This window comes from Biomphalaria glabrata, chromosome 5 (assembly GCF_947242115.1).
Source record: "Biomphalaria glabrata chromosome 5, xgBioGlab47.1, whole genome shotgun sequence".
Classification (NCBI taxonomy): domain Eukaryota; kingdom Metazoa; phylum Mollusca; class Gastropoda; family Planorbidae; genus Biomphalaria; species Biomphalaria glabrata.
In genome coordinates, this window is record NC_074715.1 from 26,886,376 (window position 1) to 26,905,707 (window position 19,332).

At 37.5% G+C, this 19,332-nt stretch overlaps 2 protein-coding genes across 10 annotated transcripts in view; one reads left to right on the top strand and one right to left on the bottom strand.

The window, feature by feature from the left end:
- Nucleotides 1-838: 838 nt before the first annotated feature.
- The window catches only part of LOC106061550 (R-spondin-2-like), a 31,912-nt gene continuing 13,418 nt past the window's right edge, over nucleotides 839-19,332 (bottom strand). For 6 of the 8 annotated variants that reach the window (XM_013219721.2, XM_013219732.2, XM_013219739.2 and 3 more), the window contains 4 exons: nucleotides 5,598-5,789; nucleotides 4,148-4,297; nucleotides 3,736-3,921; nucleotides 839-1,951 (listed from right to left, as the gene is read on the bottom strand). In XM_013219721.2, the coding sequence (XP_013075175.2) occupies nucleotides 1,623-1,951; nucleotides 3,736-3,921; nucleotides 4,148-4,297; nucleotides 5,598-5,789 (857 nt within the window). In that variant the 3' untranslated portion in view covers nucleotides 839-1,622. The remainder of the gene's footprint in view (nucleotides 1,952-3,735; nucleotides 3,922-4,147; nucleotides 4,298-5,597; nucleotides 5,790-19,332) is intronic. The other 2 variants (XM_013219760.2, XM_013219745.2) reach the window with 2 other exon arrangements.
- LOC129926391 (uncharacterized) lies at nucleotides 12,001-19,087 on the top strand. 2 transcript variants are annotated; one of them, XR_008778036.1, is made up of 2 exons: nucleotides 12,001-17,434; nucleotides 18,213-19,087. XR_008778036.1 is itself a non-coding variant. In XM_056030036.1 (2 exons), exon 2 carries the CDS (start codon nucleotides 14,788-14,790, stop codon nucleotides 16,660-16,662), a length of 1,875 nt encoding a protein of 624 aa, XP_055886011.1. In that variant the 5' UTR covers nucleotides 12,001-12,756; nucleotides 13,535-14,787; the 3' UTR covers nucleotides 16,663-19,087. The 2 variants fall into 2 exon arrangements, 1 of the variants encoding a protein (XP_055886011.1); XM_056030036.1 differs by having other exon boundaries at nucleotides 12,001-12,756; nucleotides 13,535-19,087.

Below are 19,332 nucleotides of genomic sequence, written 5' to 3' on the forward strand. Positions count from 1 at the left end.
TATTGCTTATTTAAGTTGTGAAAGATTTGAAATATGACTATCTGAACATTGAAATCTCGCAATGAGAAAACACACACACACACACGCGTGCACACACACACACACACAATGTGAACAAAAACTTAAACAATAAGATGTGTCAAGATTTATGTCTTTTATTACATATCAAATATGAATCAAATTCTACAAACATAAAGAAAAAGTTGTTTTTTTCATTCACTTGGCGAATAAATTTTGTGATTATGGGTTTACAACTTTATTACATAGGAATTTAGATCACTTTAGAAAATTATGCAACTTGCAAGTTTAAATAAAATGTAGAAATATTCCATAGTGTTCAGTAATAATAAGGTGTTGTATTTTGTTTTTTTATTTTACAATAATCTACACAAAAATACATTTTAAAAAGTAACATCAACATTGAATTCACAAAGCAGCCTAGTAGAACAAACATTGCATGAAATAAAAAAAAACATATCATGTAACAATTTGTACATGTTTAAGGCACTAACAGAGGTGATTGAATAAATGTTGAATGCCGGGCTCTCCCAGTTCAATGTTACTATAGCTGTAATTTAACTCCTTTATACAAATATGGGTAACTTCATCATTTGTTATGTAAGATTAAGTGCTGAAGAAATGCATTTTCAATACTGCTATCTGTTGAATATTTCCTAACTTGTATGTATTGACATTGCAAATTTACTGAAATTACAGTCAAAATTCCAAATTAATATTTATATTAATATCAAGTCTTGGTATCAATTAGACAAATGAGAGTTTGTTCAATGAATACACTAAACAAGCAGACCTAGATTCTATAAACAAACGGAACTTCCGTCCATTGAGAAATGTGTGCATTGAAAAGAAGGAACAGGAACAGGACGAAGATGAAATAGAGAGGGAGATAACCTGCGTCTGCTCCTCTGGTGATTACGTCCCTTCGTTCTGACTGAGCTTCGCTGCTATGTGCCTCTTGGAAAAAAGTAAAGAATCGGATGTCATTGTCTAAATACATTTATATGCAATACATGGATATACATTGACTATACAATTGCTTATAAACATAACTAGTCTGGATGGTGTATTTTATTGATTATGCTTCATAGGTATAAAAATGTACTACTGCGAGTTTGGTCCTCTTTCAATAAGTCCACCCTTTGTATTTAGAAAATTGTTTTTCAATCTAGGGGTGATCTAAAGCATGAACCAAAATACATGAATACAAAATGCAAAATAGATAAATATATTATTATAAGTAACTGATACATTCATAGATCTATATGTAAAAAATCCTTTAAAACATCTTTTTAAAAAACTTTGTATGCAAAGAATCGCAAAATACAAATAATGAAAATCTGAAGTTCTTTGATTTTACGACATAAGATTTCAAAACGTTGGGCAAGTGTGGATATTGAAAAAAAGAAAATGGCAAAAGCAGTGAAATATCTCTTCTCACATTAGATTTGTAAACAATATATTGAAACATATTTCCTAGTTGTTTCTTTTGAATACTACAAATATTTACAGCTTCATTCATTCACACTTGAATCTAAACACAGACTACGTAGGAAGAATACAACTAGGGGTCATTATTATGTAGCTGGCACTCCTGTAGCATGTTAAACTGGGGAGAACTCGTGTCTAATTGCAACTGAAACGCCAGCCTTAAGTTTTTTGCCTCGTCTTCTCATACAACTGCGACCACAGGAACGACAAGTTCTGTTTTGCTGCAGCTGTCTGGAACGTTGTCCGAATTTCTCGTTCCCTTTCCAGTTTCCTCCCCTGCTCCTGTTTCCACCGCTTCCACCTCGAGCGTCCACTCGCCTGCCCCACAACGGCTTCTTGCCTTTCTTCTTCTTCTTTCTATTCTTTTGCTTCTTCTTCTTTCGTCGTCGCTCAATCCTTTGTTTTTTTTTCCATGTGTGTGTCCGTCTGCTGTTACAACCTCCTAGTTCAAAGGGAGGTAAGAAAGACCAGACTTAAACTTAAGCAGACGATGTTAGTGATACAACCAGCACCATCAATACAAAAAAAATATTGAAAAAGAAAACATTAAATTGTAGTTTTAAAGATTTGTATTTTCTAGACTAGTTTTTTTATGAAAAAAAAAAAAAAGCTTAGAGCACTTTTAGTTTTTTTGTAAAAATAAAATATACTAGATCTATCCATACAAAGTGTACACTTTCAAGGCTGATACACTATAAATAGACTTGTTTATATCTGCACTAAATAGTACAATACAAACACAACTATTACTTGACAGAATTTTTGAATTAGGATTTATCTATCTCTCTCTCTCTAAATATATTACAATGGCGCCTAAGGTTTTCATTTCTTCAATACACTTTGGTCCATGCGTCTAGAACACCCTCTAAGAACAAATGAAAATACAATAGACTTTAGATCATTAAAGTTTTTTTTACGCCAAAAGAGTGATTACTGCTTGAGGGCGATAACATTTTTCGTAATGACCAATCTGTTAAATTTATTCTAAAATACTAGTCAAGACATATAAGTAATCAAAAGTATTTTTAAAAGACATAAAGTTTTAGTAGAAACATTTTGTATAAATACAAAACATAAAATATCAAGTAACATAAATTTAAAGGTTTCTCAAAACCCAGAAAATCTTCCTAGGTTTAAACTTGACTATGAAAATTAAAGTTTGTTGGATGTCTCTGTTAACTAGTGTAGACCAATAGGACACTTCTTTAGAGTGTCACATATGAAAACTGCCAACTTTGATAGAATTTCACGCTTTAAATGTTTGAAATGCCAAAAAGTTTCTAACCTAAGTTGTTTGTCAATGAATTGTTAGGCCAATCACTTTCAATCACTATTGCGACAATACCTTATGTTAGGCCAATCACTTTCAATCACTATTGCGACAATACCTTATGTTAGGCCAATCACTTTCAATCACTATTGCGACAATACCTTATGTTAGGCCAATCACTTTCAATCACCATTGCGACAATACCTTATGTTAGGCCAATCACTTTCAATCACTATTGCGACAATACCTTATGTTAGGCCAATCACTTTCAATCACCATTGCGACAATACCTTATGTTAGGCCAATCACTTTCAATCACTATTGCGACAATACCTTATGTTAGGCCAATCACTTTCAATCACTATTGCGACAATGTAGAGCTGGAGGCGGAGGGGCCAAGCGCTTGACCGAGGGGTCCAGGGTTGGAATCCAGGGAGAAAGGGATTTTTAATGTTGGGATTTTTAGGGCGTCTCTTAAGTCCACCCAGCTTTAATGGGTACATGACTTTTAGTTGTGGAAAAGTAAAGGCGGTTGGTCATTGTGCTGGCCACATGACACTCTCGTTAACTGTGGGCCACAGAAACAGATGACCTTTACATCATCTGCCTCATAAATCGCAAGGTCTGAAAGGGGAACTTTACTTTTTTTTTCTTTAGCTCATATAAAATCAATATCATGACAATGTCTTATTTAAAACCAATATTACGACAATGCCTTTTTTAAAAACTAATATTAGGATAATGCCTTTTTAAAAAAAAATACGATAATGCCTTTATTTAGAACCGTTATTACGACAATTAATTAGTTCTATCGAATATTGCGACAATGCCTTATTTAGAACCAATATTTCGTCAATGTCTTATTTCTATCACTATGACAATGCCATTTAGATATTAGGAGTACAGCAAAATGCCTGGCGACACGTATGACAGAAAATACATTGAAATGAACTCACCATCACAATGTCTCAGTGGCAGACGACAAGGCTGGGTTTCGATCATGTCTGGACAAGGGTTTCCATTGGGCGAGGCATCTTGAAGTACAGGTCTTGTGCGAATCTGTCTGCCTCTCCTGTTATGACAATTTTGACTGAGCCTTGAGCATTCAGACCAGGGTGACCAGGCACCCGGCAGACAGTCAACTGAAATGGGACAAATCCGCCATTAAGTTTAGTAGCCTAGTAGAGCGGACTTTGGGACACCATTGAAGGGTGGCTATCAAGGGTTACTGTAAGAGTTTGTTTTTTTTTTGGGCCAAATTTTACAAATGGTTTTATCTATAAAAACAACAACAACGTTATTTTCATATAAGTTTAGGACCTAGAAGTCAACTATCCCACTAGTGACTACAACTCAACCATTGCAAACCTCTGTCTTTACATTCCCTTGTAAAGTTGGCATAGAACTGTCCTGGCGGGCAGTGTTCAATACATCTCCCCTCGTTGACCAAGTAGGGCTCCTCACACAGCGTACAGTACTGGCGACTAAAGCAGCTATAACAATGCTCAATGTGGCATCCTGTGAAACAAAACAATGAAAAGTAACCAAATGAAAAGTAACCAGCGTCACTAAATGTTTCCATGACATGAAGGATTTGTTAACGAGCTGCATTCAAAAGTTGAAGGAAGATGTGATTGTGAGCTAATCACTCATCATCTTCACATTCATTAAAACCTTTAATAATTTCCTGAGAAACATTCTTCAAGGGCAGAAACAATCTTAGTTAAGAGAATGTCTAAATCTACTAGACTTTATAATATTCTAATGTTAGGCTTTTATATCTAGACTTAGAAGACGGTGGGCGAAATGTTCATGAACATTCATTTATTCAACTCTTGGGAACTACCCGAAGACGTAGAGTTTGTTCAAGAGAAATATTTTCTAGTTTTTTAGCCAAATTTAAGTTTATTTCTTTTTATACTTTGAAAAATGTAACGGCCAAAAAAGTGTTTCCCAGTATGGCCAACGAGCGAGTCATTCTTTTCCCAACGATTGCATCAACTGTCAATTTTCTAGAAAAATCGTTAGAGCCGTTTCAGAGAATAGCGTCCACCCATCAACTAGGTTTTACTCCGAAAATGTGACTAGAATAGAGTTTTGTAAAAACGTATCTTACATTAATTGAAGGGAGAGCATCGTTCAAGCTCTACCATCTAACTCACTATTGCAAGGTTTATCTCCCTTCCTCAGCATAAAACAAAATTAATTAATTATCACTTTTTTTTTGGTATTGATTCATGTGCTGTCATCGACTATGAATAAGCAAAATGTTCAACTCGATCAAAGAACTGGAAGTGTTAGAAAGAAAACGTAAAAGAATCCACATAGACAGACAGACAGACAGACGAAGTTAGAGTGAGTTAATACAAGCTTTGTAAAAACAAAATGCTAAGCTGACAAAATAAAAAAAAACAGTTTCCCAAATTTTAAATTCCATTAATCGTATTTTAGCAACTTTTTCTCCTAGATTCGAACGTGACAGACTGACGAAAAGTTAGGCAACACAAACACAGTAAAGATTTTGTTTTTCTAGATTCGAACGTGACAGACTGACGAAAAGTTAGGCAACACAAACACAGTAATGATTTTGTTTTTCTAGATTCGAACGTGACAGACTGACGAAAAGTTAGGCAACACAAACACAGTAATGATTTTGTTTTTCTAGATTCGAACGTGACAGACTGACGAAAAGTTAGGCAGCACAAACACAGTAACGATTTTGTTTTTCTGAAGAGGTCATCTTAAAAAAAAACAAAAAAAACATGAGTACAACGTTTGATTAGGTCTAGTGTTTAATGAATGTGAATCTTATACTTACTATAGCATTTATTGAAGTACTGGTGCCGCACTCCATAAAATCCAATGGGACAAGAAGGAGTACATAGTCCAACTTCTCGCATGTTCTCTCGGTGTAAGAACATGAAGAGATGGGGTTCACAGGAAACACAGCCATTGATAGGGGAACAAGCCGTGCAACCTCTTGGACACACCGGGTAGCGGCCTATAATAGCTGGAAGGGGAAATAATCAAGCATTTTCAATAACAATTTTTAAAAAATATAATTACCTCTCCTTTCAACAATTCATTTCCAAAGTTAGGGGACAAAATTAATATTTCATTATATGCTTTAAAGCAGTTTATATAATTAATATCTATGCAACATTTGAGCTTTTTATCTTTAAAAAAGTACTGCAACATTCAAAGTACTTTAGCATCAAAATGACTGGAATATTCAGTGTACTATCGACATATAGTGTGTGTTTATATTGTTGACACATCACTTGTGACGTGTATTTATGTGTTTATCTTGTTGACACATCACTTGTGACTTGCATTTATGTGTTTATATTGTTGACACATCACTTGTGACGTGTATTTATGTGTTTATCTTGTTGACACATCACTTGTGACGTGTATTTATGTGTTTATCTTGTTGACACATCACTTGTGACGTGTATTTATGTGTTTATATTGTTGACACATCACTTGTGACGTGTATTTATGTGTTTATATAGTTGGCACATCACTTGTGACGTGTATTTATGTGTTTATATTGTTGACACATCACTTGTGACGTGTATTTATGTGTTTATCTTGTTGACACATCACTTGTGACTTGCATTTATGTGTTTATCTTGTTGACACATCACTTGTGACTTGCATTTATGTGTTTATATTGTTGACACATCACTTGTGACGTGTATTTATGTGTTTATCTTGTTGACACATCACTTGTGACGTGTATTTATGTGTTTATCTTGTTGACACATCCCTTGTGACGTGTATTTATGTGTTTATATTGTTGACACATCACTTGTGACGTGTATTTATGTGTTTATATAGTTGGCACATCACTTGTGACGTGTATTTATGTGTTTATATTGTTGACACATCACTTGTGACTTGCATTTATGTGTTTATATTGTTGACACATCACTTGTGACGTGTATTTATGTGTTTATCTTGTTGACACATCACTTGTGACGTGTATTTATGTGTTTATCTTGTTGACACATCACTTGTGACGTGTATTTATGTGTTTATATTGTTGACACATCACTTGTGACGTGTATTTATGTGTTTATATAGTTGGCACATCACTTGTGACGTGTATTTATGTGTTTATATTGTTGACACATCACTTGTGACGTGTATTTATGTGTTTATCTTGTTGACACATCACTTGTGACTTGCATTTATGTGTTTATATTGTTGACACATCATTTGTGACTTGCATTTATGTGTTTATATTGTTGACACATCATTTGTGACGTGTATTTATGTGTTTATCTTGTTGACACATCACTTGTGACGTGTATTTATGTGTTTATCTTGTTGACACATCACTTGTGACTATTTTTGTACAGAATGAAATGTTCATGTGTACATTGTTAGTGTGAGACAAAGTTGACGTCCTGCTGAACATTAAGGTATGCCCGGGGCAGGCAGTTGTTCTATGCGGTAATTCTCAAACTTTATTTTTTAGACTCAAGTCTCTTCTTATGATTTTTTTCTTTCTCTTTAATTGCACAGTTTTGGGCATTTTATATTAAAAAACTTCAGCAGCATAGTATGAAAGTATATCTGAACTTTAATTGTGACATCAAAGATAACAAGGAGGATACATAGAATTTAGCGCTCTGATAGCAGTGTCAGGAATGAAGATAACATCATCTTAGTCATGGATGCATAGTTTTCAACTCTAAATTGGTGTTAGACTACATTTTAGTTGGTGAAAAACTGTCAAGTAAAGTTTACGAGTTATTTCTAATAGGATGCAACCTTAGTAATTAAAACAAATGGAGACGGGCCGGGCCTGGTAGGCTTTCTTTTTGTTACGACAGTTTGCTAAGTATGTTGTACAGTTGTTTTGTTACGACAGTTTGCTAAGTATGTTGTACAGTTGTTTTGTTACGACAGTTTGCTAAGTATGCTGTACAGTTGTTTTGTTACGACAGTTTGCTAAGTATGTTGTACAGTTGTTTTGTTACGACAGTTTGCTAAGTATGCTGTACAGTTGTTTTGTTACGACAGTTTGCTAAGTATGTTGTACAGTTGTTTTGTTACGACAGTTTGCTAAGTATGTTGTACAGTTGTTTTGTTACGACAGTTTGCTAAGTATGCTGTACAGTTGTTTTGTTACGACAGTTTGCTAAGTATGTTGTACAGTTGTTTTGTTACGACAGTTTGCTAAGTATGCTGTACAGTTGTTTTGTTACGACAGTTTGCTAAGTATGCTGTACAGTTGTTTTGTTACGACAGTTTGCTAAGTATGTTGTACAGTTGTTTTGTTACGACAGTTTGCTAAGTATGTTGTACAGTTGTTTTGTTACGACAGTTTGCTAAGTATGTTGTACAGTTGTTTTGTTACGACAGTTTGCTAAGTATGCTGTACAGTTGTTTTGTTACGACAGTTTGCTAAGTATGTTGTACAGTTGTTTTGTTACGACAGTTTGCTAAGTATGTTGTACAGTTGTTTTGTTACGACAGTTTGCTAAGTATGTTGTACAGTTGTTTTGTTACGACAGTTTGCTAAGTATGCTGTAAAGTTGTTTTGTTACGACAGTTTACTAAGTATGTTGTACAGTTGTTTTGTTACGACAGTTTGCTAAGTATGTTGTACAGTTGTTTTGTTACGACAGTTTGCTAAGTATGTTGTACAGTTGTTTTGTTACGACAGTTTGCTAAGTATGTTGTACAGTTGTTTTGTTACAACAGTTTGCTAAGTATGCTGTACAGTTGTTTTGTTACGACAGTTTGCTAAGTATGCTGTACAGTTGTTTTGTTACGACAGTTTGCTAAGTATGTTGTACAGTTGTTTTGTTACGACAGTTTGCTAAGTATGTTGTACAGTTGTTTTGTTACAACAGTTTGCTAAGTATGCTGTACAGTTGTTTTGTTACAACAGTTTGCTAAGTATGCTGTACAGTTGTTTTGTTACGACAGTTTGCTAAGTATGCTGTACAGTTGTTTTGTTACGACAGTTTGCTAAGTATGCTGTACAGTTGTTTTGTTACGACAGTTTGCTAAGTATGCTGTACAGTTGTTTTGTTACGACAGTTTGCTAAGTATGTTGTACAGTTGTTTTGTTACGACAGTTTACTAAGTATGCTGTACAGTTGTTTTGTTACGACAGTTTGCTAAGTATGTTGTACAGTTGTTTTGTTACGACAGTTTACTAAGTATGCTGTACAGTTGTTTTGTTACGACTGTTTGCTAAGTATGCTGTACAGTTGTTTTGTTACGACAGTTTACTAAGTATGTTGTACAGTTGTTTTGTTACGACAGTTTGCTAAGTATGCTGTACAGTTGTTTTGTTACGACAGTTTACTAAGTATGCTGTACAGTTGTTTTGTTACGACAGTTTGCTAAGTATGCTGTACAGTTGTTTTGTTACGACAGTTTACTAAGTATGCTGTACAGTTGTTTTGTTACGACAGTTTACTAAGTATGCTGTACAGTTGTTTTGTTACGACAGTTTGCTAAGTATGCTGTAAAGTTGTTTTGTTACGACAGTTTACTAAGTATGTTGTACAGTTGTTTTGTTACGACAGTTTGCTAAGTATGCTGTACAGTTGTTTTGTTACGACAGTTTACTAAGTATGCTGTACAGTTGTTTTGTTACGACAGTTTGCTAAGTATGTTGTAAAGTTGTTTTGTTACGACAGTTTGCTAAGTATGCTGTACAGTTGTTTTGTTACGACAGTTTGCTAAGTATGTTGTACAGTTGTTTTGTTACGACAGTTTGCTAAGTATGCTGTACAGTTGTTTTGTTACGACAGTTTACTAAGTATGCTGTACAGTTGTTTTGTTACGACAGTTTGCTAAGTATGCTGTACAGTTGTTTTGTTACGACAGTTTGCTAAGTATGCTGTACAGTTGTTTTGTTACGACAGTTTGCTAAGTATGCTGTACAGTTGTTTTGTTACGACAGTTTTCTAAGTATGCTGTACAGTTGTTTTGTTACGACAGTTTGCTAAGTATGCTGTACAGTTGTTTTGTTACGACAGTTTGCTAAGTATGTTGTACAGTTGTTTTGTTACGACAGTTTGCTAAGTATGTTGTACAGTTGTTTTGTTACGACAGTTTGCTAAGTATGCTGTACAGTTGTTTTGTTACGACAGTTTGCTAAGTATGTTGTACAGTTGTTTTGTTACGACAGTTTGCTAAGTATGCTGTACAGTTGTTTTGTTACGACAGTTTGCTAAGTATGCTGTACAGTTGTTTTGTTACGACAGTTTGCTAAGTATGCTGTACAGTTGTTTTGTTACGACAGTTTACTAAGTATGCTGTACAGTTGTTTTGTTACGACAGTTTGCTAAGTATGCTGTACAGTTGTTTTGTTACGACAGTTTGCTAAGTATGCTGTACAGTTGTTTTGTTACGACAGTTTGCTAAGTATGCTGTACAGTTGTTTTGTTACGACAGTTTGCTAAGTATGTTGTACCGTTTTTTTTTTGTTACGACAGTTTGCTAAGTATGCTGTACAGTTGTTTTGTTACGACAGTTTGCTAAGTATGCTGTACAGTTGTTTTGTTACGACAGTTTGCTAAGTATGCTGTACAGTTGTTTTGTTACGACAGTTTGCTAAGTATGCTGTACAGTTGTTTTGTTACGACAGTTTGCTAAGTATGCTGTACAGTTGTTTTGTTACGACAGTTTGCTAAGTATGCTGTACAGTTGTTTTGTTACGACAGTTTGCTAAGTATGCTGTACAGTTGTTTTGTTACGACAGTTTGCTAAGTATGCTGTACAGTTGTTTTGTTACGACAGTTTGCTAAGTATGCTGTACAGTTGTTTTGTTACGACAGTTTGCTAAGTATGCTGTACAGTTGTTTTGTTACGACAGTTTGCTAAGTATGCTGTACAGTTGTTTTGTTACGACAGTTTGCTAAGTATGCTGTACAGTTGTTTTGTTATTGTTTAATGAAATGTACACCAATGAAAACGTTGTAAGACTTTGTCCATGTCTGAGTTTAGAAAGTAGACAGAAGTGTGCCACATGTCTGAGTTTAGAAAGTAGACAGAAGTGTGCCACATGTCTGAGTTTAGAAAGTAGACAGAAGTGTGCCACATGTCTGAGTTCAGAAAGTAGACAGAAGTGTGCCACATGTCTGAGTTTAGAAAGTAGACAGAAGTGTGCCACATGTCTGAGTTTAGAAAGTAGACAGAAGTGTGCCACATGTCTGAGTTTAGAAAGTAGACAGAAGTGTGCCACATGTCTGAGTTTAGAAAGTAGACAGAAGTGTGCCACATGTCTGAGTTTAGAAAGTAGACAGAAGTGTGCCACATGTCTGAGTTTAGAAAGAAGACAGAAGTGTGAAACATGTCTGAGTTTAGAAAGTAGACAGAAGTGTGCCACATGTCTGAGTTTAGAAAGAAGACAGAAGTGTGCCACATGTCTGAGTTCAGAAAGTAGACAGAACTGTGCCACATTGAAACTGTCCTATTACGTTACAGTATTTTGAACTGCTGTGGTGGTATAAGGTGAAGTAGTCCGCTCTAAACTTTGCTTTTAAGTTTGAAACAATTGGTACAAATACTTCTAATCGTACAGATTTATGGTGTTAGTCTACATTCTAAATCTATTACAAATTTAATTACATGACTGATCCAAACTAATTAATACAAATATGCCTAATGTAAACTTTTTTTTTCTTGCTTTTGTTGTGCCTTTGTATTTGTATTGAAAATACTTTGAACGCATTTTTTTGGTTCCAATCCTCAGTTGTGATACTAGAACGAAACTATTCTACAATCTCTAATATTCTCCTTGTAGACAAATACATGTGGACCTTACATTTGTATTCACTAGATTTGAGTGCACATATGAAGTAAATCCTAAACATGACAATGTCAATGATTGAATACATCGTGGGATGGTAGAGAGAAAAAATTAATTACGTCTTTACAAAATGTGAAAGCATTCGTTCAAGTCTCTCATCTCCTTCTTTCACAAGATACGCGGGCAAGTCGCCCCGAGGTTGTCTCTCTTCTCTTTCGCTTATGTTTTTGTGTGTATCTTCTAGATCTCTCTAATTTTCTTTTTCAATATTTTGTTCTCTAGGCAGAGGGAGAAGTCTTTGTGAACGATGTGGCATACGCTGTTGAATGGAGGAATCAATATTGGCTTAGCACAGAGAAGTGTCTGTGCGGTGAATGCTTGAGCTAGTGCTACGGGATGTTAGCGCCAGTGTTGTCTAACGGACACAAGCAACATCATACGGAGACATGGTGCGCCCTGGGGGAGAGGGGAGGCACCGTAAGACTTTTATAAATTGACCTATTGAAATGCGACGTGGTCTAGAGGAGAATGGGATGAAATCCTTGTTTTTTTTTTGTACACAGTCGTGACATTATACAAGGTTATAATTGTGACGATACGAAACTTGCATACATAAGTTCATTTTAGTTTTTCCCAGCAAACCGTGAGAAACTTAATTTTTAACTTAAACAATTATTTTCTTGTCCACCCATAACTAATTTCTTGTAGGATTTATCCCCCCTCGCACGTTTCTCACGGGACGAATCTCGACATAAAACATTAACTAGCTTCTCTAGGGCTAACTTTTAATTATTGACCGCTGGGCAGGTGCATGACCAGCACACAATAAGTCGCTGCACCAGCGCTACACGCCGCGGCCTAATAACTTTTCACACCTATTCCCCCCCCCCCTCGCAGGATACACATCGCTCTAAGAATAGCATTGCACTCGGGCTGGACAGATACATATTCGCTTAAGACTTTACTCCCACGGTAGGCAACGAATATTGACCATAAATCTGACCTGACGCCTGACATCTCCGGTACATCGATACATGTGAGAAAATCAGTTAGCTTTCTTCCCCACCCGTTAAACGAAAAGTCCCATCTATATATAGAGAGAGACCAAAGCATTCCAAATTAGGCCCGCTAGGATTCATTCAGTCTCCTCTGTTAGGAAGTTTAGTTGTGAGATTTCATTAGGGACAAACGGGTAAGTGTAAACATTTTACTATACTCATTTTTATCTTATAGGGATGTGTGAGTACACATTAGTACACAACCACGTTCCCCGTCATTACATTATGACTTTATTATGTATATACATTGTACTATTTTATGTCGATACTATGTCTTCGTATAGTATTACTAATGCCGCTATGGTTGTCTACATTTGAAACCATAGTTATTATATTTGATTTTGTTATGTTTCTCCATTCCTGTATTTTAGTGATGGATGTAAACAATAACCTTTCGTGAATCTAAGTACTGTCTAAGAACTTAGATCACAGTGCTCTAAACTTACAGAGCCCATGTGAAATTAGTTATTTCACATTTCTGGTGTATATCCCTCATACATGTTATTATGTCTCCCACCCTTGTGAACTTATAGTTCCTTGGATGAATGTAATTTTGATTAACTATATCAAACCCTTATTACTGTAGCCCTATCCCTAGTATTTTACTTTCATCTTATCCTTTAGTATATAATATGCTCATTCCCCATTTTACTGTAACTGATTACTTATTGCCGTAATCCAATTTAATGGATGAATCTTGGCTAGTATCATCCTACATTGTATGATAACACGTTTATTGTGGTTATCTTACTTGAATTTTGTTTGTTATTGAGTTATATGCATGCCTTAAGATTTTTATCTTAAATGCCTATTGGGATTGATACCAATGCCTACATCTGATTGATTGCAAGGCATATGGGAATCCCTGCTCAATGCTTTTAGGAGGTTCCTAATTGTCTTTCTTATCCCCAGCCTGGTTGCTACCCCTGGTTGCCACCCCTGATTGCTACCCCTGATTGCTACACCTGGTTGCTACACCCGACTGCTATAACTAGCAGATCTCCATAGAAAGCTGAAACCGGAGCAGACCACACCAGATACCCCCCCCCCATTACATACCTGTTAGCAAGAAGGCATTGCCTACTGTCCTTGGCCTTAACATATTGCCCAGTGTCTACAGTGCCCTATACTGCCCAGTATCATCTGCCCAGTACCTGGCCCAAACTGTCCACTGCCCAGTAGTTATTGCCCAATGCCGACAGATTAGAGCAACCTTCGCAGCAGAAGATAAACTGGTGTTGAGTTAGCACGGCTCTCTACGAGCTAGAGATCACAGCTGAGAGATCGTCCCACTACAACTTAGTCTGCAGCACCAACCATCTCTATTGCTAAACAGGCAGCGGCCTCACCCTAGAGCCAGCTTGCCTACAGCATAGAGAATATCCCGAGCCGACGTCCTAAGACAGAGCCGGATGACTCATCCTTCTGAGTGCCAGTCTTACGACCGCCAGAAGACAACCCAGGAGCTAGCAGCTAAGAAAAATAAGTAGCAGACTTAGGAACATTCTTCTCCTCCAATCACTCAATAATTAGCAATCCATGATGAACAGTTATTTTAGATATTAGCACCTTTATTTCTTTTATTTTCTTAATTATAATTTTATTTGATCACTTTCCTTTGTAAACTTTCATTCATTAAATTATTTTTATTTATGAACTTATAATATTGGTCTGTTCTTACTGTTAGTTGCGGTGTGCCTGTACAAAATCTTATATGTGAGCGGGATAAAATTAATAAAATTTCCCCTAGACATAAATAAACAAGCCAAATAATAACTAATTAACATCTCGTCACATATTAATGGGGTCTTGTCACGGGATCTGTAACTAGAATCCTATATTAGACAGGCACAGGCATACAGCAGTAGAACTTTCCTAAATATAATATACTTTCATTATCTTAAAGTAGCGGATTGCAAACTGAGTGAAGAGTGTTACTAGAGTCTTTATTTTATATCTATCTTACTTTAGATGTTATCACATATTAACTTAGTATAATATTATTATTTGTGGTTATTTTAAGTAGCATTACTGTGCTTAATATTATATTATTATTACGGGCAACGTGGTTGTTTCATACGGGCTTCATATAACGCTCTTACTTCAATAATATCCCTCCTTTAATTCTGAGTAGTCTCCAATTTTATTTCTCTCATACGTAAATAATGGCCAGCAATACTAGATCCAAGACTGACTCTGACAGAAAACTTAAAATACAAGAACTGACAGAGACAGCGGCATTGTTAGAGTTAGAGGGGCCTAGCCGCTCTGATTACATCCGACAAAAGCTGGATGAATGGGAATTAGAGGAGAAGTTAGCTCGAGAACGAGAATTCGAGTTAGCAATGGAGCGGGAGAAAAATGAGCACGAACTAGCCAGGGATAAAGAAAAAAATGAGCACGAGTTAGCCATGGAACGGGAAAGACAGGCAACCGAAAGAGCTAAAATAGCTCAAGAGAATGAGGCGGCTCGCACAGTCGCTGATTCTCAGCCTGCTAGCCCAGCTTCCAGCCAAGGGTCCTCAATCAGCTCACCCAACATCCCCTTCGAGCCCTTCGATGAGAAGAGCGAAAGTGTTGAAGTTTATTTAACACGATTCGAAGAGGTGGCACGCTATTATAGCTTGCCCAAGGATAGGTGGTGTTTCAGGCTAGCTCAATGCCTTAGAGGCAAGGCTTACGAGGCTTACACAAAGCTCCCCTCATACCAACGGGAGGACTTTGAAGCCCTAAAAGAGGCACTATTGGTTCAATTTGAGCTAACCTCTGATTCATACCATAAGAAGTTTCGAGGGTCCCGCCTTGAGCGCAAAGAAACTTATGTCAATCTTTGCGACAGGCTGGACAAATACCTCGGGAAATGGCTAGCCCTAAGCAAAATGCCCGAAACATTTGAAGGTCTTAGAAACCTTATTCTGGCTGAGCAGCTTCGAGACTGCTTGACGCAGGAAACTCGAATATATGTCAATGAGCAACAGGCGACTGACCCTTCTGACATTGCAATTGCTGCAGACCGATACGTAGCTGCCAGACGAGACCAGAAAGCTAAGACACCCGTAACAGAACCACAATCTAGCGAAACCTCCCCTGCCCAGCCCACACCTCACAACCAAAATCAAAACAACCAGGCACGTGTCCCATCACAACACCCATCCCACCAGTCGAACCGCCCTCCCCATCAATCACGCCAGAATAATTCCTACCACCCCTCTCACCGTGACTCACATAACACGCGTGACGACAGGAGGACTCGACAACAACAAACCCCACACGTCGTATCGGCCCTGACGACCGTTAGACGGCCCAAGACTGGTAACCCGGTAGGCCCAGAAATCCCGTATATACCTCCTCACCCCTCTACATCACCCCCAGGTGTAGAGAAGGCCCTAATAAACGGCGTTCAAACTTATATCATGTTTGATACAGCCTGCTCTTTTACTTCCATAATAAAGGAAGCGCTGATTGATTCGGCAGATCTCACCGGTGAAACGGTAGAGATCCAAACCATCGACAAAACTACACCTCCAATGGTCTTGCCCATAGCGAGGGTTCATGTAGAATGTCGATACGTGCACGGGACCATAAACGCTGCTGTTATGGAGTCACCCGTGTACGACTTTATTCTTGGCTCCCAATACGTACCATTGGGAAATGTTAAGAAGCCATATTTTTCCCTGCCAGTCGGTAGAACGACTAGACAGAAGGATGACCCAAATCTGTCAAACACTGGGCGCCATCACTCAGCACCTCAGTTCAACCGAACTAAGGAAATTAAACCCCTAATTCCTGACATTGACAGTGTCAGACGGCGTTGGCGTGGTCAACAGTTTTGGCCCCCACGTATAAATATGATACCTGCATGGAATCACAAGGGTGGTAGTCGCCACCGATTCCCGCCCAGTCCATCATGTTGCAACTATACCCCATCACCCCTCACTGCTTCAGGTAGGACGCACAGGTACCCAAACAAACCTGACCTCAACCACAGGTCACGTTATTCTCCACCCAAACACAACAGTCCACGATGGGATCGAAATTAGAATTTAAACGGAAACCTGGACGCCCAATCTTCCTTACGACTCGTTCCTCAAATTCCGACTCGTTTTTTTTTTCCTTTGGACAATTAGACTGGACAACGACAAAGCTCAAATGAAACTTATATGCAAGTACTAATAGTATTCTGCGAATACTTTTTAAGTGGGTGGGTATGTGACGATACGAAACTTGCATACATAAGTTCATTTTAGTTTTTCCCAGCAAACCGTGAGAAACTTAATTTTTAACTTAAACAATTATTTTCTTGTCCACCCATAACTAATTTCTTGTAGGATTTATCCCCCCTCGCACGTTTCTCACGGGACGAATCTCGACATAAAACATTAACTAGCTTCTCTAGGGCTAACTTTTAATTATTGACCGCTGGGCAGGTGCATGACCAGCACACAATAAGTCGCTGCACCAGCGCTACACGCCGCGGCCTAATAACTTTTCACACCTATTCCCCCCCCCCCTCGCAGGATACACATCGCTCTAAGAATAGCATTGCACTCGGGCTGGACAGATACATATTCGCTTAAGACTTTACTCCCACGGTAGGCAACGAATATTGACCATAAATCTGACCTGACGCCTGACATCTCCGGTACATCGATACATGTGAGAAAATCAGTTAGCTTTCTTCCCCACCCGTTAAACGAAAAGTCCCATCTATATATAGAGAGAGACCAAAGCATTCCAAATTAGGCCCGCTAGGATTCATTCAGTCTCCTCTGTTAGGAAGTTTAGTTGTGAGATTTCATTAGGGACAAACGGGTAAGTGTAAACATTTTACTATACTCATTTTTATCTTATAGGGATGTGTGAGTACACATTAGTACACAACCACGTTCCCCGTCATTACATTATGACTTTATTATGTATATACATTGTACTATTTTATGTCGATACTATGTCTTCGTATAGTATTACTAATGCCGCTATGGTTGTCTACATTTGAAACCATAGTTATTATATTTGATTTTGTTATGTTTCTCCATTCCTGTATTTTAGTGATGGATGTAAACAATAACCTTTCGTGAATCTAAGTACTGTCTAAGAACTTAGATCACAGTGCTCTAAACTTACAGAGCCCATGTGAAATTAGTTATTTCACATTTCTGGTGTATATCCCTCATACATGTTATTATGTCTCCCACCCTTGTGAACTTATAGTTCCTTGGATGAATGTAATTTTGATTAACTATATCAAACCCTTATTACTGTAGCCCTATCCCTAGTATTTTACTTTCATCTTATCCTTTAGTATATAATATGCTCATTCCCCATTTTACTGTAACTGATTACTTATTGCCGTAATCCAATTTAATGGATGAATCTTGGCTAGTATCATCCTACATTGTATGATAACACGTTTATTGTGGTTATCTTACTTGAATTTTGTTTGTTATTGAGTTATATGCATGCCTTAAGATTTTTATCTTAAATGCCTATTGGGATTGATACCAATGCCTACATCTGATTGATTGCAAGGCATATGGGAATCCCTGCTCAATGCTTTTAGGAGGTTCCTAATTGTCTTTCTTATCCCCAGCCTGGTTGCTACCCCTGGTTGCCACCCCTGATTGCTACCCCTGATTGCTACACCTGGTTGCTACACCCGACTGCTATAACTAGCAGATCTCCATAGAAAGCTGAAACCGGAGCAGACCACACCAGATACCCCCCCCCATTACATACCTGTTAGCAAGAAGGCATTGCCTACTGTCCTTGGCCTTAACATATTGCCCAGTGTCTACAGTGCCCTATACTGCCCAGTATCATCTGCCCAGTACCTGGCCCAAACTGTCCACTGCCCAGTAGTTATTGCCCAATGCCGACAGATTAGAGCAACCTTCGCAGCAGAAGATAAACTGGTGTTGAGTTAGCACGGCTCTCTACGAGCTAGAGATCACAGCTGAGAGATCGTCCCACTACAACTTAGTCTGCAGCACCAACCATCTCTATTGCTAAACAGGCAGCGGCCTCACCCTAGAGCCAGCTTGCCTACAGCATAGAGAATATCCCGAGCCGACGTCCTAAGACAGAGCCGGATGACTCATCCTTCTGAGTGCCAGTCTTACGACCGCCAGAAGACAACCCAGGAGCTAGCAGCTAAGAAAAATAAGTAGCAGACTTAGGAACATTCTTCTCCTCCAATCACTCAATAATTAGCAATCCATGATGAACAGTTATTTTAGATATTAGCACCTTTATTTCTTTTATTTTCTTAATTATAATTTTATTTGATCACTTTCCTTTGTAAACTTTCATTCATTAAATTATTTTTATTTATGAACTTATAATATTGGTCTGTTCTTACTGTTAGTTGCGGTGTGCCTGTACAAAATCTTATATGTGAGCGGGATAAAATTAATAAAATTTCCCCTAGACATAAATAAACAAGCCAAATAATAACTAATTAACATCTCGTCACAATAATAAAAAAAAAACTAGACAGAAGTAGTTTGACAAACGTAGATACTTTTAAGAATGTTTATTCCTGTAAACCCCCCAGGGAAGGATTCCCCGAGCATATGGCACTATTTAGGATTACCTAGAGGAAGAATTGAATAGATTTTAGACAGTGGTATATTTTGACAGACATAGAAAGATAGTCTTATGATCAAATAAAGTTAAACTTTGATAGAAATAGGGGTCTTCATTTGGACTAC